This window comes from Citrus sinensis, chromosome 9, assembly GCF_022201045.2.
Source record: "Citrus sinensis cultivar Valencia sweet orange chromosome 9, DVS_A1.0, whole genome shotgun sequence".
In the NCBI taxonomy this organism is placed as follows: domain Eukaryota; kingdom Viridiplantae; phylum Streptophyta; class Magnoliopsida; order Sapindales; family Rutaceae; genus Citrus; species Citrus sinensis.
This window is the reverse complement of record NC_068564.1, coordinates 11,969,845-11,996,674: the sequence shown is the minus strand read 5'-3', so window position 1 is coordinate 11,996,674 and position 26,830 is coordinate 11,969,845. Positions and strand designations below refer to the sequence as shown.

Genomic DNA, 26,830 nt, shown 5'->3' with positions numbered 1-26,830 from the left:
TCTTACTCGACTTGAACTTTCAGGGGTTCCTAAAGCTATTGTTAGAACATCATTCCTACCACCAGTAGCTATAACCCCTTCCTCACTTTTCTTTGTTATCTCATCTTACATTTGAATAATAACAAGAAATCAGCAACTTTTTAGTTCATATGTTAAATTATTCAAAATCATATATTTATAAACTTACTATTTCATTAGCCTTTTCTCTAATGACCTCGCTCGTGTGTCTACCTTTCTTATTTTTGTGTGCTGTTTTCCATAAGGTAGAGCGACTAATATCTTTATTGTTTCTAGCAGCTTGTTGCTATATATAAATTTAAATGAATTAAAGTCATACATAACTTTCTTAATTAAGGTGATAGACTGAAAAGGAAAGTTATACATACATATAAATATTTGTGTACATACCAGTTCATCCTCTAATCCCACATAGCCTTTCCTTGAAAGGCAATGATTGTATATATTTTTTGCCCTTCTTTCTCTATATTTTTGGCTAATTTCCTGCATTCAATAATCAAGGTAAGTACGCAAACAATGACAAACATACATTTAATTAAAAAAGTTAGTTAATACCTCAAATGCACTAGAAGTTCGATAACGTACAAAAACTTCCCAATCTTCTTGCTCGATAAAATCATACATTTTAGGCAGGCACTTCAGTGCCTCTGGCTTATCTTTATATCTCTTGATATATTTAGTGGTGAGTCTATTCTTGAAGGTTCTTCATTTATTCGTAGCTAAAGATAAGAATTTGCCTTGAAGCTCATCATCCACCTTAAAAGAGAACTGCAATATGCATAGCATGTTTAAAAAATTTTCACAAATTAAATAAATGTGTATTATTTCAGGAAAAGGGCTGTAAACACATACTTTTACGCATTCCCATATCTTTTCTTTGGTCTCTGATGGCACTTTGCTCTAATCTTTATAAGAAATTAGAACCATGGTGCGTGCCAAGACACCTAAAAAGCTAAACAATCATGTTGCTACATTGCCGTGTTGTTGTCCTCTTTTGTTATACTCGACTATAAGCTTCTATCCATTGTTTCTATTTCTGACCAGCTGAGGTAAATTCGTTCGACCTCTACTTTTTCTTTTTTTGACTGTTGAACTCATTTCTGTAGCAATGTTTTATAAACCTGCTGCAAAAAAACTAAAGAAAAAGAAAAGAAAAAAATTGATGAGAATTTAATAGAAGAATAACAGGTCACATAAGCTAAACAATGCTATACATTAAAATAATAATTCAATACACCAACTTTGTTGAAAAAAAACTTACGTTTGTTTTCTAATAAACGTTTTCAACCAATGTTTCCTCATTGATATCAGTTCTGATGTAAGCTAAATCGTCATCACTCATTTTTATCAAATAACTCAACAGATGGCATTAAATTGCTAGAATTTCGATGTTCTAACATGATGTCACCTAGATCTTCTCTTGAATCATATATATATTCCCCACGTGGAGTCACTATCACAATAGACCACCTTGGATCGAGTTGATCTTCAACATAAAATACTTGTGTCGGTTGAGAAGCCAAAATAAAACCATCATCTTTATGGCCTATCCTATTAAGGTTTACCAACGTAAGTCCTTGCTCATCTTTTTTTATCACACGATTGTTTTCAGCCCAATCACACTTAAATACAGGAATCTTGAACTGGTTGTAATCAAGCTCCCATATCTCTTGTATAACTCCATAAAATGACATATTTGCCACCACATGGTTCTTATCTTTAGCAATTGAAATCTGAAATGTGTTTGCATCTAAATAGACTCCACTGTTCTGTACAACTCGTAAGTCATCACGTTCTTTAGTATGAAAACGATAACCATTAATTTCATAGCCTTGGTACTTTATCACTTCAGGGCGAGGTCCATGTGCAATCCATCTTAAGGCTTCCAAGATATTGTTCCTTGATTCGTTAAGTTGAATTTCAACCTATATGATAGTAATAAAAATGTATATAAATAATACACAAATATCTTAGAATAACAAAAAAATGTTTATGGATGAACTATATAGTTAATTACTTTTTAATGCAACCAATATATGAAAGTCTTATTATATTCATCCTGTAGCCACTTTTTCTTCTTTGACTTTGCTGGATATTTCTTCTTCAAGAACTCCATATGCTCTCTAAGATCTTAAAGATGAAATAAGAATGATTATAACTATTACAGAAAATATAATTAATATATATAAGATAAAGGAAATAGTTACTAACATGATATACGGCTGAACTTCATTTGTATTTTCTAGTACATATCTATATGCCTGCACCCACAATTTATGATCTATTCTAACAACACATCCACTTGGTAAAAGTAATCCAACATCAAATCTGTATTTTTTAGGTGTAATGCCAATTTCATCAACTTCATATAAGTATTCTATGCAGAACTCAATAGCCTCTTTAGCTATATATGATTCAGCAATGCAACCCTCTGGTTTATCCCGATTTTGTACATAATCCTTCAATATTTTCATTTGCCTCTCAAATTGATCGATCCATCGGAGGTAAACAGGTCCACAGAGTTTGACTTCTCTAACAAGGTGCACTGGTAAGTGAATCATAATATCAAAGAAAGCTAGCAAGAAATATTTTTCTAACAAGCATATAATATTCACCAAATCTTCTTGCATTTGATCCAATTTTTGACACATCCACTACTTTGCTGCACAGGTTGCTAAAAAAAGCACAAAATCTTGTTATTACATATCTAACATGTTTCGGTAACAAGGATCGTATTGCTAAAGGAAGCAATTGTTGCATCAAAGCATGACAATCATGAGATTTCAAGCCATAGAGTTTCAAATCTTGCAATGAGATTAGATTTCTAAAATTTGAACAATAACCATCAGGAACCTTATTTTCAAACAATGTCTTACAAAAATTTTTCTTTTCTTCCCTTGACAAAGTATAACACGCAGGAGGCAATTTTGTTCCATTTTGGCCAACTCTTGGTAGTAATTCTTTCCTTACACCCATTTCATCTAGATCCATACGAGTTGCAAAACCATCTTTTGATTTCCCTGGAATGTCAAGTAAAGTCCCCACAAGACTTTCACACACATTCTTTTCAATATGCATAACATCAAGGGTGTGTCTAACATATAAAGACTTCCAATAATCAATCGAAAAAAATAGATTTTTTCTTCCAGCAAACTTTTCATTGATATCAGTTGCACGACTATTTGCTTTTTTTTTCCCTAACCAGAAATTTAATCTTTGAACTTGTGCCAAGATTTCCTCTCCTTTCAGCGGTTCTAGAGCAATTTCAATTTCCTCTTCATTATTAAATGCCTTTTTCTGAAATTGATATGGATGATATCGTGGTAAAAATCTTCTATGACCGATATAAGACATTGTTTTACTATGGTCAAGCCAAACTGCACATGTTTTTTCACTACAAGTTGGACATGCTTTATATCCTTTTACAATGCAACCAACCAAGTTTCCATAAACAGTAAAATCATTTATAATTCACATTAAAATAGCTTTCAATGTGAAAGACTCTTGACAATAAGTATCATAAGCTTCAATGCCTACCTCCTACAATATTTTAAGATCATCAATCAATGGAGCTAAGTAGACATCAATATCATTACCAGGCTGTTTAGGACCTTAAATTAACAATGTCAGCATCATAAATTTCCTCTTCATACAAAGCCATGGAGGAAGATTATATGTCACTACTATCACGGGCCAACAACTATACCTACTACTAAGAGAATTATATGGATTAATCCCGTCTGCAGATAATGCAAGTCGCAAGTTCCTTGGTTCAGCTCCAAAATCAGGCCATAAGTGATCTATTAGTTTCCATGCTGGGGTATTGTTGGTTATTTTTATAATCAATTGCTACCAATGCCAATGTGCAAGTATACACAACAAGTATTAAAGTGATGAATATTCAAGATCGTCTCCACAGAGATTGATGTTACTCGAAATACTACAGCAATCACAATAGTGCAAATCAACTTAAGGCCAAAGTTAAAAATTGTAAATTAAGTTCTATCGTAATTGATGATTGTGAGAAAACTAAGTAAAACAATACCGTAATGAAATAAACTAGATTAAATGTGTCTAAGATTCAATTGAGATTATGGTAGTTGAATGATCAAACTCTCCTTATGGGCTGACTACTTTTCATCATGTTAACACCAGTTGTTACGCCAAGTGCTGCAGCACTGGGCAAAATTAATTTTCATCCTCAGCTATCGCATATTGGAAGTCTCATACCCTTAAATCTATTAACAATGACTAGTTGCTAATCTACTTATGGTATGACATTATGATCTTTAGTCTCTCCACCCTACAAGGTGAACACCTATGTCTAGTGTGTCACAAATCTTAACTTCAAGTATAGCCCTTATGGGATTCAAGATAACTTAATCCAGGAAACTTAAATTAAGATCAAGTAATACTCTAATAATGTCCGCTAAGACATGCCTTTTTGCTGCTCTATCTTGACTGGAACTATTAAATGAGTGGTCAACCAAAATAACAGTTATATTCATAATAGCTACTAGAGTAAAATGCTACAGTAATGACATAACAACACATAAGAACATTCAAGAACCCATTGGATTATTTGTCACTCAACTACAAGCAAATCTAGTTCATATTCTGAATGAGAAAAATAACATAAATGTATTGTTCACGGGATACATCAAAACAATCACAGGAAGAAGATAAATATAAGTTGAGCACGGTGAAAGACAAATCCAAATACTTCTGCAAGATTCTTCAATGTTGCTGAAACAACACTCTTCAATTATGATCTTTCTTTTCATTTCCTCTCTAATGATTCCAATGATAATTTTTTTTCGCCTTTCTATATGGTGCACGCCTCCCTTTTATACTGCAAACTAGGGTAAAAATAAAAGTCCATAGGCGTGCATGAGTTAAATTATAAAACATGAAAATCACGACTTTTGCAGCTGACCCGTGCCTAAATTTTCTCCCACATTGCTCCCAGATTGCTACAGCACTGGTTGCTCTGACATCCGCAACAATACTGCACTATTCCCAGTTGTGCTTACTTCTTTTGCGGCCATCTTCTTTCCTCCTCTTGCTCATCTAATGTCTCAACATCCCCTCATAAATTAAGACTTTCTGAAAACCTACAATTATGCACCTGGTTTTAGCACAAATTATTTTGATTCAAGCAAAACTTATTAAGGCTCAACTAAAATGAATGTTTATGCAAAATATAACCAAAATGTAATAAAAACACCTTATTTGTTCTCTAAGTGATCTTGATTTAAGTCTAGAATTGATGTAATAACTCTCATTTCCTAGAGTTATCAGGTATCTACAGGATGATGTAATAGTCCATCAGTTTCCCTTTGAGTGGCATGCCATGTTAGATTTTTCAAAGTTTCAACACTTCAAAACATTCTTTTAAACCTTGGGATTGGTGGGAAATACCATAAAACCTTTGCTAGAACACCAATCTTCATCTCAATTGATTTTTTTTTTCAACTTCCACCTTGCTACACCATAATTAGGACATATAACAACATCTTTATAGTCTTTTCTATAAAGTATACAGTCATTTGGACATGCATGTATCTTCTCATACTCCATCCCTAATGCATTTAAGGTTTTTTTTGCCTTGTACATTGAATAAGGCATTTTATTATTGTCATGCAACATTTCTCTTAACAATTTCAACAAATCTGAAAAGCCTCGGTCTGACCACCCATTTCTTGCTTTTAGGCTGTACAATTTTACCAATGCAGATAATTTTGTGAACTTACTACAACTTGGATATAACTTTTTCTCAGCATCAGCCAATAAATTCTCAAATTGTTTAGGATTTTTTTCAAAATGATCATAAGCTCCTTGAATCATCTCTACAGTGCTGGCCACAGATTCAGTTTCAAAGGCTCTTGTTTCAAATTCTCTTGTAGATTGAGTGTTGCTAGTAGTTGATAGCTTCTTAACAAGCTTTTCTCCATGCAAAATCCAATTATTGAGATCTATTCAGAATTCAGATTCATTCATGTCTATTCAGATTTCAGATAAAAAAACAAACGCCACCTAAATGTGCATAAATCATTTAACAGAGTATTACCAAGATAATAAAAATAGTTAATGCAGTACAGTGCATCACATATTTCAAATACATATATACTTTTAAATCTATTCACTCAATGTAACGCAAATCAAAAATTCAAACTAAAAATGAAAGCAAAGCAAAGTGATATTGTGTGCATTAGAAAAAAACTCAAAAATCACGGCATTTGCAATTTCATTTGAAAATTTTACATTTGCAACACAAAACTCAAGCATCAAAACAAAACTTGATTTAATGAGAATAAAAAATGATGTAATTACCATTAAATTAAGCTTGAGATACATAATTAAAATTAAAAAATAATGAAACAAAATAGTGAGGGAGAAAGGAAGTACCGTTAGGGAAAGCAAAAAGCTGAGATTAAGGAAACATAGAGAGTCTAAAACTTGAAGCTTCTTCGCTTTTCCTTTTCACAACCAGAAATGGTTTCTGCTTTTCCTATCTGTGTTCGTTTTAAATTAAATTAAATTATTTTATTTTATTTGGCTAAGAAGAAAAGAGCCAGCAAAGTGAAAAGTCTCCAACAGTCCAAGCTACATTTCAAGGCTGGACCCTGCCTACACATCTACTGAAAGATTTGTTAGTGACCATGACTTCCATTAATTTCTAAGCACTCAAATTGTGTTTTTGCCATTCTTTCAAGTAAAACATTTAAATTTTAAAATGTATTAGAATTTTTTTTAAAAAAATTTGATTTTTTTTAATTATAAGCACTAAGATTGTGTTTATCCTAATTTATTCCCCACAATTACAGTTATGGTTGCATCTAAATTATTGTAAAATTTATTAACTTAAACTTTATAATTTGTAATCTGATTATGGAATGTTTATTTTTATGAATATTGGCTTATAGTCCTTTCTTTGCACATGGAGACCATTTGAATTACTTTTTTTTTTCTATAAGATATATAAAACAACTAATATATCTATAATTAGAAGGCAATGGGAACTATGAGGAAGAAGTCAGCTCCACACACAACCTAATAAGAGAAAAGATAACTCTCATCGAAAAATATATTAAAAACATATTTAACTCTTACAAATTACTAAAAATAGTAGCTCAACCACAATTTAACGAGGGAGAAGACAACTCCACCCACAAACTACTAACGTGAGAAAAGACAACTCTTATCCAAATATATTATTAAGAATATTTAGAAAGAAAAAAGAGTTTGTTGGGACATGAATCTAGACGCTTTAGTTTAAATTGAGATTTTTGGACCAATACCCACAATTATTTGAACGAATTAAATGGCAAGTAATTTATATTTTCATCAATTTAACACAAAAATCAGTTTTCCCAAATCCACTTATCATGTCCTAGAAGGCAAAAAAATCACAAAACATAATGAACTATATACACATAAAGGCCAAATGACAAACTAGATTTGAAATCATATCACTCAGAGGAATAATATATTGGCCTATAACTAGCGCTCTGACTCTTAGACTAAAATAAAGAAAACCAATTATCATTGCCATCTTGAATCAATTCTTCTAATTTTCTAGTTTATCACTAAATTCTCTAACAAAATAGAATCTCTAAGATAACCAATACAACTCAAACAAGCTTAATTCATAACCAAATTACAAAATGAAGAATGAACCAACTGATAACGAAAATATCACAAGAAGTCATCTTAGTTTCAAAATCACTAATAATTAAAAAAAATTATTACCTGATTAATTCGACCGAGAACCTCTTCTCTCGCTGCTTCTTCTTTGCTTTCATAAAGCCCAACTTCAATTGAAAACTTCAACCCTAAAGGAATCAAAATCAGGGTTTCACATAGAAAAAAAAAGTAATTATAAATGAAGATAAAACAAAACCTTTTTCAAGTCACAGGTTCTTCGTATATTAGCCTATGTGGTTCCCATGATTGATATTGGTTTCGTCTAATTAGCTGGTGATGGCGACGAACTCATTCTCTTTTTTTTAATCAAACTTTCAAACTCTAACTTTAGCCAAGTTCTTTACAAAAGTTTTGAGGTTTATTTCCAGGGGTATTTTAGCTCAAGGATGGTGGCTTTGAAGGTTTATAGAAGTGGCTTGTGAGGTAGATCATTGTTAAATAGAGAGAGAGAGAGAGAGAAAGAGAAGAGAGCTTCAGTTCAAAGAAGAAAATGGCCGTGGGGATAGATTTTTTTCTCATCAAAATTTTTAGATTTTAGGTTTCCATGTACACCTCATTAAAACGGCATAGTTTCTAGATAATTTAATTTAATTTTTAATAATTACTACATCAAGCGAAAATACAACTTGTGGTCTGGTGGTTTAACATTTAAAATTAAAAAGCTAAAGCTTAGAAGTCTGCGGTTCGACTCCTAGCGTATACAAAATTAAAATTTTATTTTTTTAATTACTGATACCTTAATGTCACATATCTTTGATACTTATCTATTAAATGTAGAAAATGTCCCAAATGCATGTAATTATTGATACTTTTTAATAAAGTGTCACAAGATAAGTGTCAGCAAAGACCATTTTTCTTGTAGTGTTAATTAAAAAAATTCAATTTTACCCTCAATAAATTACACAGTAAACAACAGTAAATTAACGGAAGGGTGTTTTGAGCAATTTTTTTTTTAAAAGTATGGATGAAATGAACTGTCGTTTGAATAATAAGGATGAATTAGGCTATTGCAACAAATTCAAGGGATGAAAAATGATTTTTCTCTTTTACTTAAGTGCTGTTTATTTTTTAGTTTGAAGTCTGAATTTAATTTTTTTTAGACATTTGTTTATTTTAGATTATTTTTTTTAATTTATCACTTATTGTCAGATAGTTTTATCTAAATAAAAAAAAGTAGAAAAAGTCCACTTTATTTGAAGTCTGAAGTCTAAATAGAAATTTTTAATTTCAAATCTCAAAAATACCCTTAACAATTCATGTATTTCCAATATTATGTATAAACCTTATATTTCTGTATTATTCTTGAAGTTATTTTTTTAATTGCTTTAAATTTTTATTCACATGATAACATTAACTAAACTGAAATATTGAACAAATCAAATTATGTTAATTGTGATGAATCAAAAATAAAATAATAGTGTTGAGTTTAAAATAAAATTTGATGCTATAATTACATCTTTCATTAAAAAATTAAAAGAAGATCAATAATGATAATATTTTTTTAATGTTACCAAACTAATCAACTTGTGAAAATTATAAACTATGAAGAACAAATATATGCACCACTTAAAATGATATTTATGCCAAATTACTAGTTTTTAAGTTTTTCTCTTTAGAGGCTGAAAAAGAAAAACAAAGATGTCATTAAGATATTTTCATTCAGACTTATTCAGATTTTAGTTAAATTCAGACATATTCAGATTTCAGATAAAAAAACAAATGCAATCTTAGAGCATCACCAAAAGGCTCTTCATATAAGATTTTATTACTTATTTGAAGAGCCACATCAATATTTAAAGCTCCAAAAAACACTCCAATTAAGATTCTTCGAATAAGAATTAATTCTCTCTCTTCAAATTTGGAGAGTTAATCTCTCTCTCTTCAATTTATATTTTATTATTTTTCATTGAAAAAAGAGAGAGAAGTGCTTTAATTGCTATTGACTTTTCCTTTAAAAAACTAATTATATGATTAAAATAATATTAACTTGTTTCTATTTGAAGAGTCTTTTGGAGAATATCATATTTTTTCACCCTTCTATTTGCCACATAGGTAAGCAAATAGATATTTGAAGAGTAAAATTTATAGAGTCTTTTGGAGATGCTCTTAGTTTATAGGCACAGGACTCCACTCTAGCATGGTTTTTAATATAAAAAGAGAGAGAGAGGAGAGAGAAAATGGATAAAAGAAAGAGTAATGATAAAAATTAAAATAATGCGCATCGGCATTTTAGTCAATTCAAGTTGAGATGAATGGAAATAAAAAAATAAAGAGTAAAACTATTTGAAGTTTTAAACCCATAAAAAAAATCTTTTATGCTGTATTTCTCCTGATACCCATTAATTAAATTTTAAATTTATGATTATCCTTTAAACATCCCTCTTAATTTAAAAAATATTCCTTTATTAAACATCCCTCTTAATTTCAAAAATAGCCCTTTATTCTTTTCCACCATAATGGTGTTTTAAGCGATAGATAAAATTTTTTTCTACCATAACTTTGAATTTCAAAAACTTGCTTTAGTGTTGGTTAAAAATAATTATTTTTTAGGATTAATAAAAGTTTCTTATCATAAACTCATTGTAATTTTTTCTTGGTTGATGAAACTTTACAAAACTGAATTTGTGTCCCTAGCAATGCCACTTTGAAGCTTTTACAAAATTAATTGTGATGTCACTGATGTGTCTATTATTTTCATCTACAATCAAGCCATAAAACCTTGTCAATCTTATAATATGTTGGAGTTGGGGATTTGGCGAGGGTATTGTAATTAAAAACTTCAATTACATTAAAAGATTTAGGAATAATATTTTAATTATAGATTCATAGTGGAAATCCTTTTTTGGGATCCTTTTATTAAGTTGTAGTCACAGTCAAATAATCATTTGGTTTTAAGTTTTTGATACACACACACACACACACACACACACACACATACATATACATGTATATATATTCAACAGAGAAGATTGAATCTATATGTAACACATTGGACTGGACTTACCCATGAGCTATCTGATCTAAAATTATTGATAAACTAGACATAGGGGTTCACCTTGTAGGGAAAATAGAATCTAGATAGTTTAATGCTATATTTAATGTTGGCATAACAATTGGTCACTGTTAGATTGCATTAGATATAAGATATCCAACAAGCAACAGCTGAGGATGCATAAGGGATTCTACCCAGTGCTGTAGCAACAGTTTCTCAATTAGAAAGACAGTAAATACCATTAAGTTACATTGCTTTTATCCCTCTGTCTGACGTGATAACTTTCTTTACTACATTTTTTATTTATTGCATTTTTATTTTAATTAGTTTATTAGTATTATTAGTCAATTTATTTCCAATTAAAACAAAACTGCGTTGTTAAGATTGTTATAGCAAATCTGATAACATAAATCCCTATAGAGACGATCTGAATACTCATCAGTATATTACTTATTATGTACACTTGCACATTGACATCCATAGCATTAAAGATTTCACACACCACATATTTACAAATTAAAGAAGGCTTTGTATAGTTTAAAATAAGCACTTAGAGCTTAGCTTGTTAGGTTCAAGTATGTAAGGCTTTCTCAGTGGCATTTTCAGCACTCCAAGTCTGATAACTCTCTTTTCCTCAAATGGGATAGAGGTTGTTTGGTTCTAGTTTTGGCATATGTTTATGACATGATCATCACTAGCTCCAGCTCTTTTATAGTTCAACAGGTTATTCAAGAAATGCATTACACATTTGCTTTAAAAGACTTGGCAGAGCTCCATTATTTTCTAGGCATTGAAGTCATAAAGACTCAAAATATAGTTCATTTATCTCAAGCCAAATATATTGTCGATATTTTAGCAAAACATGGACATGGCTAGTTGTAGTCCAGTGCCTATACCTATGTGAACTGGTCATATCTTAAAGACTTAGGTGATGAAATTGATAATGCATCTTAGTGTAAAAGTGTTATTAGAGCTTTGTAATATGCCACTCTCACAACGCGAGAGCTAGCCTTCTCAATTAACAAATTAAGCCTATTTTTCTTACGTCCAAGGACTCATCATTAGGAAGCATGAATGAGACTCTTGATATACTTGAAGGGTACTTTACGTTTTGGATTGCATTTCTATAGTTGTTGTGCTATGCAGTTAAACTATTTTGTATAATATTATTGGGCTTGTGATAGAGATGATAAGGATTTGCAATATATCTAGGTCCCAACTTGGCTTTATAGTTATCTAAGAACCAATCAGTGGTCTTTCGATCAAGCACAAAGGCTGAGTATATAGCTTTAACTCATTCAACCTAGCACCACGCCTATAATCTAGTGTGCCAATCAAGAAGCAACTGCTTTGGCATATAACCCTATTTATCATGCTAAAACCAAACACATTGAACTGGACATACATTTCTTTAGAGACAAAGTTGTGTCCAAGCAAATTCAAGTTTGTTTTATACTAAGTGCAGACCAAATAGCTAAGTTGTGAACCAAAGCACATACTTGAATGTTCATTCTAGACATTTTAACTTGAGGGAGGCTGCAAGTGAATCAGATGTTACTTGAATGCAGAGCATATGGTGTAGCCAACAGCAGCAGATCAACTACTAAGTTAATGTAGCAGAATTAGCTATTTGGTTTAACTTGTATTAAGCAAAGCTCACGTGAGCATAACAGAATAAAAAGCATTTATAACAGAATTAGAAGCATGTAGAATTCAGCACTATAAATATGTAATGTGCTTTCATTTCAATTAATTAATTAGAATCTTCTACAAGTTTCTTCAAAATATTCTCTCTCGTTTTCCAGTATTTCTTGTTACTTGCTTACTTGCCAAACATCATCCAATATTCTAATATTGTAGAAGTCAAAATGTCAATCCATTGCATGGCTTGAGCATTAATTGTTGACACAACTCAAAAGTATATTACTCCCAAGTATAAGATTGTCTAATTATAATATAATCCGGTGAAGCCGGGGTCGAACCATAGGAAATTTAAAATCTAGTTGTCAATTTATTAGACAAAGAAAATTAATTGCGGTAAAAGAAATCACTAGAAAAAAAATTTTAAAATATGCTAAGGTTATGGGATCCACTCTTAATATTCAAACTATAATTTTAATACTCTCTCATTTATATTTTTTTCTCACTTTTACTAGTTAATTATTATATCATTTAATTCTATGTGTGTGGATAAATATGAAATAAAGTACCTAATGTGCCACAATTGTATTAATGTATCGACATTATGTCAAAATACCATATAAATCCAAAAGAATCTATAAATTAACATGACATAAAAATAACCAGAAAAGAATAAAATAAACTTAAAAACTCAATTTGAAAAAGTAATAAATTTAATAGTTTGAAACTTTGAGCTTCACCCTTTACCTCAGCTTAGTAAAATTAGCCACTCATATTGAAAGAAAACACAACATTATTTTTATTTGATAAACTTTTGAAATATGTTACAAAGAAAATTGATACAGATGGAAACAAAGAAAAGAAAAGTAAGAAAGTAAGAAAGAAAGAAATTCTTTAGCTGCACCCTTAGCTACCACTCTCTCTATCAGCTCTTGGCTCAACTCCCCCCTAAATTGCTTGCATCCCCTTGCCTTTTATAGGTAAGGGAAGCATATTCTTTTCTTTTATTTTATTAATATTAATATTTTATATTATTTTTATATTATATATACATATTGCAAGGTGTGATGGCCAGGAGGCGTGATGGCCTCCTGACCATCACAAGCAACCAAATCATAATTGCCTTTTGTTCTTTTTTATTTTTTATTTTTTATTATTTATTACATCTCCTTAATGATGCATTCTAAATTGCTCCAACGGTCCTTCTTTGTTCCCACTTTCGATTCCAATTCCATCTTTATTCCTGAAAAATATTTACAAGATAAAAATTAACATATTGCGAATTAATTTAACATAAAAATATATTTGGGGAGTATTAAGATAATTTATAAGTAATGAGCACATTAATCGACATAATAAGTAAAAAACTAATAATTTTATCGTTATTAAATGACACTTTTTAATGCCAATCAATTGTCGCTTAGATCAAAGGTTAATTGTGCCGCCTTGTTTTATTCAAGCTTAAAAATGGACATAGGACATTGCTGGTGTAGTGAACTGTATCGATTGTTGGTGGCTTTGTCGAAAATTCTAATTGTTTTGGGCTTGTATTCGTGCCTGTGACATTTTTTAAAATCCTAGGTCTGAAAATTTATGGCACAATTTAAAAGTGTTTGATTAACTCTCAAGTATAAGAGTGCTTAGTTATAATATATCTTGGTGAGTCCGAGGTCGATCCACAAATAAAAGATTTAATTTGTTTATTTTATTTTATCTAAAATTTGAAAATAAAACTTAAATATAAACAACTTAATTTAAATAAAACTATACTATGAAATTGAATTAGTTAGGGTTATGGATTCACTCTTAGTTGTAAATAAAACTTAATAAATTCTTTTTGCCATTTTTTTAGATTTATTGCCCAAAAGATTAATTATATAAATTATTATTATTTTCCATTTAATTTTATGATGGATTAAGTATTCATTGTGCCAAAATTTAATTTGTCTACAATAAGTCAAAATACCATTTTACCATACCTTATGTTAAGATAATAAGAATTTATTGTGTCAAACTCCCTTGTTTGTCTACAATAAATTAAAATTTCATAATATAAAATATGCATAAAATTAAATAGAAAATAACTTAATTTATAAAATTAAAAATAGAAATTGATTAAATCATATTTATTTCCTAAGAGTTTTACCTTCCCCTAACTATTAGTATTTAGCTAAACATTTTTTTAATAAAGGAAATTACTAAATTGAAAAACACATAATTAAAAATGTAATTTGAAAATTGAAATAAAACTAATTTTATTGATTGAAAATAAATTACAAAGAGAGACGAGAAGAAGAATTTGGGGGGAAAGAAGAGAAGAGAAGTGTGGAAAGGTGTATTCAACCCCCTCTATTTATACTAATACATGGTAAATCCTCACCACACAAATAAAAAAATCTAATTACATCTTAACCTTACATTTGTCCCATTAATAATCCTACTAATAAAACATAAACCTAACTTATCCACTCAAGCATATCCAACACATTCCACTAATAATTATCATACCTAATATGATAAAAACTTATAATTTTACAATTACCACATTTACCGTGGTAAAACTGTAAAAATTTACAACAAAAGTCTTGGATCCTCCTCGACAATGACATAATTTCTCGGACTTGCGGAATCCAAATTTGACATCCATACATTTGTTCAAAGCCTCAAATTGCATAAACTTATTATTTTTACCTAATAAACATACAAAAATATACAAAATCAAATATTTAGAAAAATAATTAAAAATTCACAATATGTTACACAATTACAAATATAAATTGTACTAATAAAACAATATAATATTTTTATCCCTTAATAAACATGCAATTTTTAACACTAATCACACCCCCCAACTAGCTTATTGTTAGCCCCTAGCAATTAAAGCGTTATATTAAATTAAGATTTAAAAAATTTACATGCAAGTTAATAGTTGTTCATCTATCCTCTAAACTACCAAATAAATAAACTCTCCCAATTGTTTTTTTTAACTCTTGGTCGTCCACTCATTATCCAGAATATCATAAACCTTCTTTTTTGCTCAAGTAATTAACACAATACTTATCGGGTTTCATTAAAAGAAAACAACATTTTCGTTCTAAAACTCATTAGAAATTTTATTTTCAGATAGTAGATTATTCAAGCTTTTTTTTTTGAAAATTACATTTTTAACCCATATATCGAGCTTTAGGCCAGTGACTCCTAGACCAGTTGACCTTAGGGCACTAAATGTTGAAACACCCCTACGGACTTAATTACTCGGGTTTTTAATAAATAAGCAAACAATATATCTATAACTCATGTAGCGAGTTTTAGGCCAGTGACTCCCAGACCAGTTGACCTTAGGGCACTAGGTGTTGAAACACCCTTACAGACTTAATTACTCGGGTTTTTAATAAATAAGCAAACAATATATCTATAACCCATATAGCGAGCTTTAGGCCAGTGACTCCCAGACCAGTTGACCTTAGGGCACTAGGTGTTAAAACACCCCTACAGAATTAATTACTCGGGCTCTAGATATAACAAAATTAAACTCATTCAATTTTTTTCTTTTTCTTTTTTTTTTGTTTTTTCACCTCTTTTTTTTTTTTTTTTTTTGCAATATACACTTTCTACCACCTTAGATATTATCCCTAATAAATTAAAAGAACTAAATGTTACAAAAAGTTTAACTTACAACCCACTAGTATGTGTCATAGTGTGTGTGTGTGAAGAATGATTTAATAATACATGTTAAATGAGTAAACAACAAAATAACTTTATAACTAAATGGAGGAGAGTTCACAAATTTGAGTAATTTAAAGAAAAGGGAACAAAAACAACTTATTATGAATTTTTAAATCAAAATATAATACAACAAGACTATTAGGATGCGTCTCAAAAGTTTTGACTCTTTACACAGCCATCGTAGACACAAAAAATTGTTGTTTTTGGTTTTTTTTTGGGTTTTGTTTTAAAAAAAAATAAACATACCTATTTACAATTTACGTCAACTACCCTTCCCCCCAACCTAATCTAAACATAATTCATAATTTAAAAATATGCATGCAAAAAGGAAAAAAAAAGATTAAAAAAATAATAAAAGAAGAAATATGAAAGATCACACTTGAACAAGCCGCTGAAGATGCGTTTCTAGGGTCACTACACCCCATATTCTGCCATCTTCGACAAAAGCATTACTATGATTTGCTATATTCCACAGTTGTCAACTATTCCCTCCTCCCAACCTGAACAAGACATTGTCCTCAATGACTTAAAGGAAAGAAGTAGAGTTTAGAAGACATAACCTCATAGCTCTGAGAAGATAGTTACAACCGAAGAGTTAAGTCTAACTTGTACTTCTTACTAGGGCTAGGGTTACTGTCATTAGTCGACCATTCCAATGCCAAGGTCTTAGGATCTGGCTCTGCTTTGTAAGCTTGTAAAAGATCATGTAACTCATTAGCAGTAGAAGCACAAACAAAGAGATTTTTCGCAGAGATTGGAATAAAATGATTCTTAATTGTATGGTTAATGAATGTAAGCAACCCATCAAAAAATTATTAACATTTAGTAAACCGATGGATTTTTTTGGATGTTTAAATGGGCCCAAGATGTAAATGTAATCAATGCCTCTAAAGTTGCAAGATCTCAGTTATTCGTTCTTGCTTATTTGAGACAACTAACTCTTCTCCAATTAGTACATCAGACATGCATCCCAGAGGTTTTAAGGCTTGCGGAATGATAACTAGCACCTGGTTTCCTCTAATAAAAACAACTTCTGAGATAAGTTTTGATAACCCGCGGTCACCTCCTCCATATACAAGGTGCAGTTTCCTCTCAGCTATGGCATGACCAAGATCTACAGCTGCTTGAACGAACTCTTTGTATTTTCCATAATGAAATCCAGAGAACACACAAATGTTTTTGAATTGTCTACTCGAAGATGCTGCCATTAGAATCATCTTCAAAAACAAGTTGTGAGTAGTTTGGAAAAAGAGCTCTTATTTAAAGATCTGAGTGACAAACAAAATGAGAAACAACTGTAAATGGGTTGTTGTATTTGTCAGATGACGCATACAGCTCACGTCTCAATTATTCATAAACAAACAGTAAAAAGAAAAGCAAACAGTGAAAAGAAAAAAAGTAAAAGAAAATAAATAATGATTAAATAAAAAATCACACCATTAAATGCAATAATGCAAATGATAAAAGAACAATAAAGTAAAAGGATATTTACTGGTAGTTGTGATTGTGGCTCACATCTTCCTCTGGTTTTACGTTCAGTAACGGCTTAAACGCCCTCTATGGGTTGAGGATAGGTTTCCCATCCACTTTTCTTATAAACTGGCAAACAAGATCTTTTTGAGTTAGATTCCTAAGACTAAACTTTGCACATTCTTTTTGGAATAGTCTCCATAACATGTGTATCTCATATTGCACATGTCCGCTTCGATGCGTCTCAAGAGATCGTAAGATATCATCCAACGATTCTTTATGCGTGCCATCTTTGACAAATTTAATTTTGTCTTCTCGATTATCAGAAACCATTTCTAAAGATTTACAAACTTCTAGTTTGCAACTAAGTCGTACACAATTATGACATTCTGAGCCAAGTCTTCTAGATCTTCATTTTTTAGCAAATGTGCTTTTACTAAAACCAGGCATGTAAGAAATAAATGGATTAGGAAACTCACCAGCTAATCGGACCTTTGCTTCAATTAACCAACGAATATAAAAAGGAATTCCACTGATCATTAACAAACACAATCTTTCAAAATAAGCTTTGTAAATCTTTTTTAGTGCATTTTAAGAGAGAGAAGGAAAACGCTTATGCAATTTATGTTGTATTTCTTCCATGCTTGATTTTGAGATTTCAATTATTGTGGGAAACTAAGGATACCAACTTAAGAATTCACGGAGTACTGTTATCTGCCATTTATATAGGAAAATAAATCAAAACACACCAAAATCAAATCTGCAAAATCAAATCAAATGTGAAAGCGAACAACAAAAGAGAAACACAATATGTACAAAGGAAAATGAACTTACATTCGTCCTCTCATTGAGTTAACCTCAAGCTTCAATTGAAATTCATATATATCACGCTTTATTGCTCTAAGTTGTCTTTCTTGATCCTCAACGTAGGCCACTAATTCTGGTGGTTGTCGTTCCCAAATTGGATGTGATTTACAGCTTTGTATCAATCTTCTCAAGTAAAATCTTATTCGTAAAAGTTTTTTAAGATGTGTGAACAGAATCTTTCTTATTAAGGTGCTCATGATGTATAATGATGAAGAAAACACAATTATTAAACACACTTAAGTAAGAAACATCACAACGCGTATCATTCAAGACAGTTAAACAATTCAAATGGTAAAACAACAGTGAAAAGTTAAAACACTCATTAAAAACTTAATCAAGATTTTGTGAGTCACTCAAATTTATTTCGGTGCTTGGCTCACGTGGTTGGTTTTCTAGATAGGGCTTTATTATTTGTCTGTTAACTTTAAATGTGACACTATTTTTTGGATTCTCAATTTCTATAGCCCCATGTGGATATACATTTTTTACAATAAATGGGCCACTCCACTTTCACTTTAACTTTCCTAGAAACAAATAAAGACGAGAATTATAAAGCAACACTTTTTGACCAATTTCAAATGTTTTTCGAAAAAGTCTTTTATCATGAAAATTTTTTGTTCTTGCCTCAATAATTCTTGAATTTTCATATACATCATTTCTTAATTCCTCAAGTTCATTCAATTACAATTTTCGCATGTTACCAGCATCATCCAAATTTGAATTAAAACCTTTAATAACCCAAAATGATTTATGCTCAAGTTCAACATGTAAGTGACAAGGTTTACCATAAACCAGCCGATAGTGTGACATTCCTAAAGACGTTTTAAATGCAGTATGATATGCCCAAAGTGCATCAGTCAATTGAAGAGACCAATCTTTGCGGTTTGGGTTAACTGTTTTTTCTAAAATTTGTTTTATCTCCCTATTTGCTAATTCAACTTAACAATTTGTTTGAGGATGATAAGAGGTAGCAATTTTATGTGTAATTCCATATTTTTTCATTAAAGGCTCAAATGACTTATTACAAAAATGCCTACCTCCATCACTAATAATGGCTCGAGGGATTCCAAATCGACTTAAAATGTTTTCTCTTAAAAATTTAACGATAGTTTTACTATCATTATTTCGACTAGACATTGCTTCAATCCATTTTGAGACATAATCAACAGCAACTAATATGTACACAAATCCAAAAGATGGTGGAAATGGACCCATGAAATCAATTCCTCAACAATTAAATATTTCAATCTCAAGTATGGGATTTAAGGGCATCATATTTCTTTTACTAATTGATCCTAATTTTTGACAGTTTTCACAAGTTTTGTAAAATTCATATGTGTCTTTGAATATGGTAGGCCAATAAAATCCACATTGCAAAATTTTAGCCGTAGTTTTTCTTGAAGAAAAGTGTCCACCGCATGCTTCATAATGACAAAAATTAATGACACTACTTACCTCATTATCAGGAATGCATCGTCGAAAAATCTGATCAAGGCAATATTTGAACAAGTAAGGATCATCTCAATAAAATTTCTTTACTTCAATAAAAAATTTCTTCTTCTCCTAAGCATTCCATTGCGAAGGTATTTCACCTGTAACAAGGAAATTAACAATGTTAGCATACCATGGTATTGAAGTAACAGATAATAAAAATTCATCAGGAAAGGAATCATTGATGGGTGTTATATCAGTGCAGATTTCAGATGTGAGTCCTGATAAATGATCAACAACGACATTTTCGGCACCCGTTTTATCTTTGATGGTGAGGTCAAATTCTTGAAGTAACAAAATCCAACGAATTAGTCTTGGTTTGGCATTCTGTTTAGTCATTAAATATCTCACAACAGCGTGATCTGTAAAAACAACAGTTTTAGAACCAATCAAATATGAGCGAAATTTGTTTTATGCATACACCACAACAAGTAATTCTTTTTCAATTGTAGAATAATTCATTTGAGTACTATCCAAAGTCTTACTCGCATAATGAATCACAAACGACTTACGATCCTTTTTTTGTCCTAACAGCAAAGTCACTTGTATCACACATTAATTCAAAAGGCAAAGACCAATCAGGAAATTACATAATAGGTGCAGATGTCAAAAGGCAAATTATTTTCTCAAAAGATTTTTGGCAATCATCAGTCCATTCAAATGGTGTATCTTTTAATAAGAGGTTACAAAGTGGTTTAGATATGACACTAAAGTTTTGTATAAACCTCTTATAAAATCATGCATACCCTAAAATGGATCACGCATTTCTAACTGTTTTTGGTTGTGACAATTTAAAAATGACTTCAATTTTTGCTTTGTCAACTTCAATTCCTTTAAAAGATACAACATGACCCAAAACAATTCCAGAAGTAATCATGTAATGACATTTTTCCCAATTTAAAACGAGTTCTTTTTCAACACATATTTTTAAAACGTTTTCCAAATTTTCAAGGCAATCATCAAAAGAATTCCCAAACACTGTCAAATCATCCATAAAGACCTCTAAACAACGTTCACTCATATCAGTGAAAATACTTAGCATGCATCTTTGAAATGTTGCAGGAGCATTACAAAGTCCAAATGACATTATTTTAAATGCAAATGTTCAAAAGGGACATGTAAATGTGGTTTTTTCTTGGTCTTTAAGTGCTATATGAATTTGGTAATAACCTGAATATCCATCTAAAAAGCAGTAGTAAGGATGTCCAGCTAGTCTTTCTAAGATTTGGTCAAGAAATGGTAATGAAAAATGATCTTTTCTAGTGGCTTCATTTAATTTCCTATAATCAATGCACATGCGCCAACTAGATGTAATTCGTGTTGGAATTAATTCATCTTTTTCATTTTTAACAATAGTGATTCTAGATTTTTTAGGCACTACTTGTGTAGGACTTACCCACTTGCTATCAGAGATTGGGTAAATAATTCATGCATCAAGTAACTTAAGAACTTCTGTTTTTACTATTTCTTTCATGTGTGGGTTTAATCTTCTTTGAGGTTGTTGACATGTTTTAGCATTTTCTTTCAAATTGATTCTATGTGCGCAAATTAAAGGATTAATACCTTTAATGTCATTTAAAGTTCATCCAATTGCGTTTTAATGCTTTTTAAGAATATATAGTAACTTACCTTCTTGGTCGTTTGATAAGGTCGAAGAAATCACAACATGATAAGTTTGTTCTCCTCCAAGATAAGCATACTTCAATCCTTCTAACAAAGGTTTCAATTCCAATTTAGGTGCTTCTTGTTTTTCAGTCTTTTCAATGATTCCAAGCTCCTCAAATTTTGGTTTCCCATCATCACTTTGCAAAGTCTGACAAGAATCAAATAACAAATTTATATTAGAAGTATCATGTTCAAGTTATTTATTTGATTCAATCGAATTAACCAAACAAATATCACTAAGTTCAGAAAAACTCACTTTTTGAATATTCTCCTCTATACAAGATTCAAGCAATTCCTTTTATTCATCAATTTCTTCTTCATTCTCATTTTTCTCATTAGGTTGCCTACACATATTGAAACATTCAATTCCAAAGTCATATTTCCAAATGACAAATTCATTAAACCATTCCTACAATTAATCAAAGCATTAACAGTTGCAAAAAATGGTCGACCCAAAATTACAGGAATTGGTTTATAATTATTCACAACAGGTTCAGTTTCTAAAATAATAAAATCCACAGGGTATATGAATTTATCAACTTGTACTGAAACATCTTCCACTATTCCTTTTGGTATTTTAACTGATCTATCAGCAAGCAAAAGTATAGTTAAAGTTAATTTTAACTCACCAAGATTAAGTTGAAGATAAACTGAATGTGGAAGCAAATTAACACTAGCACTAAGGTCTAACAAAGCATGCTCAATTTTGTGATCTCCAATAATACAAGAAATAGTAGGACAATCAGGATCTTTATATTTCAACTTATTATTAGTAGACAAAATGGTACTTACTTGTTCAACCATGAAAGCACTCTTTTTTACCTTCAATTTCCTCTTAATAGTGCATAAGTCCTTTAAAAATTTGGTATATGAAGGTACCGGCTTGATTGTATCTAACAGAGGAATGTTAACTTTCACTTGCTTAAAGATTTCATAAATTTTAGAAGAGTGGTTTGATTTCCTTGGTTTATTCAATGCATGCGAAAATGGTGGTTCATATGGAACATTAGTTATTTCTTCACTAGGTGTAAGTTTATCTAGTTCTTCCTTACCCTTTGAATTTTCATTTTCACAAGGTTCAAGAATAGGTCGATCAATAACCTTACCACTACGAAGAGTTATAACTGACTTAACTTGGTCCATGGGTGCATTTTGAATCTTAGGATTTGGTTGTAGTTGAGATGGAAATTTTCATTTTTCTTGAATTGTGAGTGCAGAAGCAATTTTAGCAAGAGTATCTTTCAAATTAGAAAAGGTTTGTGCATTTTGATTGTTAATAGCATCCTACTTCCTAATGAATGAATGTATTGTATCTTCCAAATTTTTCCATGGTGGTGGAATATATGGTACATAAGGCTGAGTATTTTGAAAGTTTTGTGGAGGTGGTGCTTGTGAAGATTGTGCATTATTATTATTCCTCCAACTAAAATTTGGATGATTTCTCCAACCAGGATTATAAGTCTGTGAATATGGGTTTGGCTTGTTAAAAGTGTTGATGGCATTAGCTTGATCATACAAACATTCTTTAAGTGCAGGCAAAGTGGGACAATCTTGAGTAAAATGATCATTAGAACTACAAACATCACATGCAATTTCTTGAACAGATTTTACTTGATCACTTTTTTTATTTTCTAAATCTTCAACCTTCCTAACTAGGGATGCAAATTTTACTTATAAATTATGATCTTCCCTAAAGTTGTAGATTCCTCCACTAGATGGAGATGGTTGTGGTTTATTAGTCAATTCAAAAGTTTCAACAGTATCCCAATGTTGTGCATTTTCAGCTAATTGGTCAAGGTAATCTAGTGCATCTTCAGGATTTTTATCTTTAAATTCACCATTACACATCATTTCTACAACTTGTCTACTTTGTGGTGTTAAACTCTCATAGAAATAAGTTACCAATCGCCAAGTTTCAAAACCATGGTGTGGACATATGTTAAGCAATTCTTTAAACCTATCCCAACATTGGTATAGTGTTTCTCCATTTTTTTGAGTGAAAGAAGTGATTTACCTTTTAAAAGAATTTTTTCTATGAGATGGAAAGAATTTTTTTTAAAAATCGTTCTTGCATGTTATTCCAAGTTCTTATTCATCCAGATCTAAGATTTTGTAGCCAAGTTTTAGCTTTGTCTTTTAATGAAAAAGAAAAAAAAGCTTTAATCTAATTATCATGCTACAATTTTGGTCTGTGTATGTATTACAAACTTCCTCAAAATCTCTTAGATGCAAATATGGATTTTTAGATTCTAAACCATGAAATATTTGTAAAACTTGGATAATATCTGGTTTGAAGTTAAATCGAGATGCTTTTGAAGGAAATATTATACACGACAGTGCTTCAGTTCTTGTTGGATTCATCTAGTCTCTCAAAGTTCTCGATTGATTCTGATCATGTTGAGATCAGTTGTCTCCCTGATCAATTGGAGGATTAAGTTGGCCTAAATTGTTTTCGACTTGGATCTCGTCCATGATTAGTGGTGGTGATTGAGATCTACGAATTAACCTGTCACTTGAAGTTCAAAACCAATGTCTCATACAATAATTATATCACAAAGATAAAAAACAAATTAGTAACACAAAAACTAAATAAAAATTGCAAAAAGAAAAAAAAATTAAATTAAATATGCAAATAATATAAGTGTACAAAAGAAAATTAATAACTTAAAATTAAATAACAATTTTGGTGGTTGAACCCACCAATTAAATTAACAAAATTAGCAAACATGGTCTTTTAGAGTCAAATTCCCAAGACTAAACTATGCACTGTCCTTTTGGAATAGCTTTTATAAATTATGAATCTCACGTTGCACATATTCACTCGGATGCATCTTAAGAGATCGTAAAATATCATCTAACGATTATTTATTCATGCACTCCTTAACGAATTTAATTTTATTTTCACAATTTACAGAAACCATACCTAAAGTTTTACAACATGGTTTATTGTAAGTAAGTCTTACACAGTTAGGATATTTACAGCCAAGCTACTAAGCTCTTGTTTTTTTTTTTAACAAATAAGCTTTTACCAACAAATGTCAGAAGAAATTCCATTGATTATTAACAAACTAATTCATTCACAACGAGTTTTGTAAATCTTCTTCAGAGCATTTTGAGGGTAAGAAGGAAAACACATATGCAATTTATGTTGTATTCTTCCATACTTGATTTTAAGGTTTTAGTTATTGTAGGAAATTGAAAATATTAACTCAAAAAGTCATGGAGTACCGTTATCCGCCATTTATATAGGTAAGTGAATCAAAACATATCAAAGAAACAAATCAAGTCAAAAGTGAAGGAAAACAAAACAACAAAATGAAAACACACAATGAATACAATCAAACATGTAATTCACCTTTCATCTTTTATTGAATTTACCTCAATTTTCAATTGGAGTTCATAAATACCACTCTCTATTTCCTTGAGTTGTCTTTCTAGATCTTCAAAGTGGATACTAACACTGGTGGTCATACGTAGATCCTAAATAGGATGTGATTTACAAATTCAGAGCAAGCTTCTCAGGTGAAATTTTACACGTAAAGTTCTTTAAGATTTTGAAAAGGATTATTCTCATGGAGGTACACGACATATATCAAAAATGGTGAAATGAAACACAATTGTCAAGCAAAAACACTTAAATAAGAAACAACGTAAGACACTTCATTCAAGATAGAAAAAAGAGAAAAAAAAATTAAACAATTCAAATGGCTGAGTAACAATAAAACAAAATGACAAAAAGTTAAAACAAAATGTTTAATCAAGATTTGGTAGGTTACTCAAATTGATTTCATTATCTACTTCACATGGTTGGCATTCCATATATGGTTTCAATCTTTGACCATTAACTTTTAATGTGACACCATCCTTTGGATTCTCAGTTACTACGACCCATATGATTTTTTTTTTAACAACAAATGGGTCACCCCACTTTGACTTTAACTTCCCTGGAAACAAATGAAGACAAGAATTATAAAGCAACACTTCTTGAGCAATCTCAAATGTTTTCCAAAATATTCTTTTATCATAAAAAACTTTGGTTCTTGTCTTAATGATTATGGAATTCTCATATGCATCATTCCTTAATTCCTCAAGTTCATTCAATTGCAATTTATACCCATTACCAGCATTATCAAGATTTGAACGCACAAGATCGACCTAAAAGAGGGTGTTTGTATTCATTTTTGAACCACTGAAAGTCTATGTGCACATTAGGGAAAATCCTTGAGGTTTAAGTGTCTGTTTGCCTTTAGTTTCATTCGACATATTATATGTATTCTTGCTGCCACATTGAGGTAAAAAGTTTCATACATTCGCATTCATTTTTCAGCTAGGTTCATCCGCTGTATACTTTACTGCTGTGTTGTTTAGTGCGATATTCACCGGGCCAAGAGCACCTCCCTGAGAAAAAGCTTCCATGGTCGGTTGACTAAAATGAGGATCCCCAGTAAAAGTACCAATCAAAGGGTTCCACAAGCAAGCTATTAGTATGGGGATCCCCATTGAGGAGCAAGTCACGTCACTAACTTTCTGTTGATTGCGTAGCTACTTAGTATTAAAATTTGTTTTATCTCCTTATTTACGAATTCAAATTGACCACTTGTTTGAGGGTAATAAAGGGTAGCAACTTTATGTGTAATTCTATATTTCTTTATTAAGGACTCAAATGGTTTGTTACAAAAATACTTACCTCCATCACTAATAATAGCTCGAGGTATTCCAAATAAGCTCAAAAGATTTCCTATTAAAAAGTATATCATAGTCTTATGATCGTTGTGCCGACAAGGAATCGCTTCAATCCATTTTGAAACATAATCAATGGCAACCAAAATATATACAAATCCAAATGATGATGGAAAAGGGCCTATAAAACCAATTCTCTAACAATCAAATATTCAATGATAAGGATAGAGTTTAAAGACATCATGTTTTTCTTTGAAATAGACGCCGTCATTTGACAATTTTTACACACTTTACAGCATGCATATGAATCTTTACATAATATAGGTCAATAAAATCTACATTGCAATATTTGTGAAGTTGTTTTTTTTTTAGAAAAGTGGCCACCACATGCTTCAGAATGACAAAATTGAATGACCCTACTTACCTTGTCATTTGGTATGAATCTTTGAAAAATTTTATATGAACAACATTTGAATATGTATGGATCATCTCAGTAAAAATTTTTTACTTTTGTTAAGAATTTCTTCTTGTCTCGGGAGCTCTAATTTTATGGCCTTTCACATTTTTAGCACT

The 26,830-nt window shown here is 30.8% G+C and overlaps 1 protein-coding gene, 1 long non-coding RNA gene and 1 other non-coding gene across 3 annotated transcripts; 1 reads left to right on the top strand and 2 right to left on the bottom strand.

The window, feature by feature from the left end:
• Positions 1-408: 408 nt before the first annotated feature.
• On the bottom strand, positions 409-971 carry LOC127900051 (uncharacterized). The gene is made up of 3 exons (XR_008052031.1): positions 871-971; positions 574-786; positions 409-501 (listed from the first exon to the last, which is right to left on the bottom strand). It is a non-coding gene; the product is annotated as an uncharacterized LOC127900051 (long non-coding RNA).
• Positions 972-1,352: 381 nt separating this feature from the next.
• LOC127899867 (uncharacterized) lies at positions 1,353-3,372 on the bottom strand. The gene is made up of 3 exons (XM_052434006.1): positions 2,862-3,372; positions 2,280-2,563; positions 1,353-1,943 (listed from the first exon to the last, which is right to left on the bottom strand). The coding sequence occupies exons 1-3, from the start codon at positions 3,370-3,372 to the stop codon at positions 1,353-1,355; spliced, it is 1,386 nt and encodes a 461-aa protein (XP_052289966.1).
• Positions 3,373-23,495: 20,123 nt separating this feature from the next.
• On the top strand, positions 23,496-23,604 carry LOC112496373 (small nucleolar RNA R71). The gene has a single exon (XR_003062910.2). It is a non-coding gene; the product is annotated as a small nucleolar RNA R71 (small nucleolar RNA).
• The last annotated feature ends 3,226 nt before the right edge of the window (positions 23,605-26,830 follow it).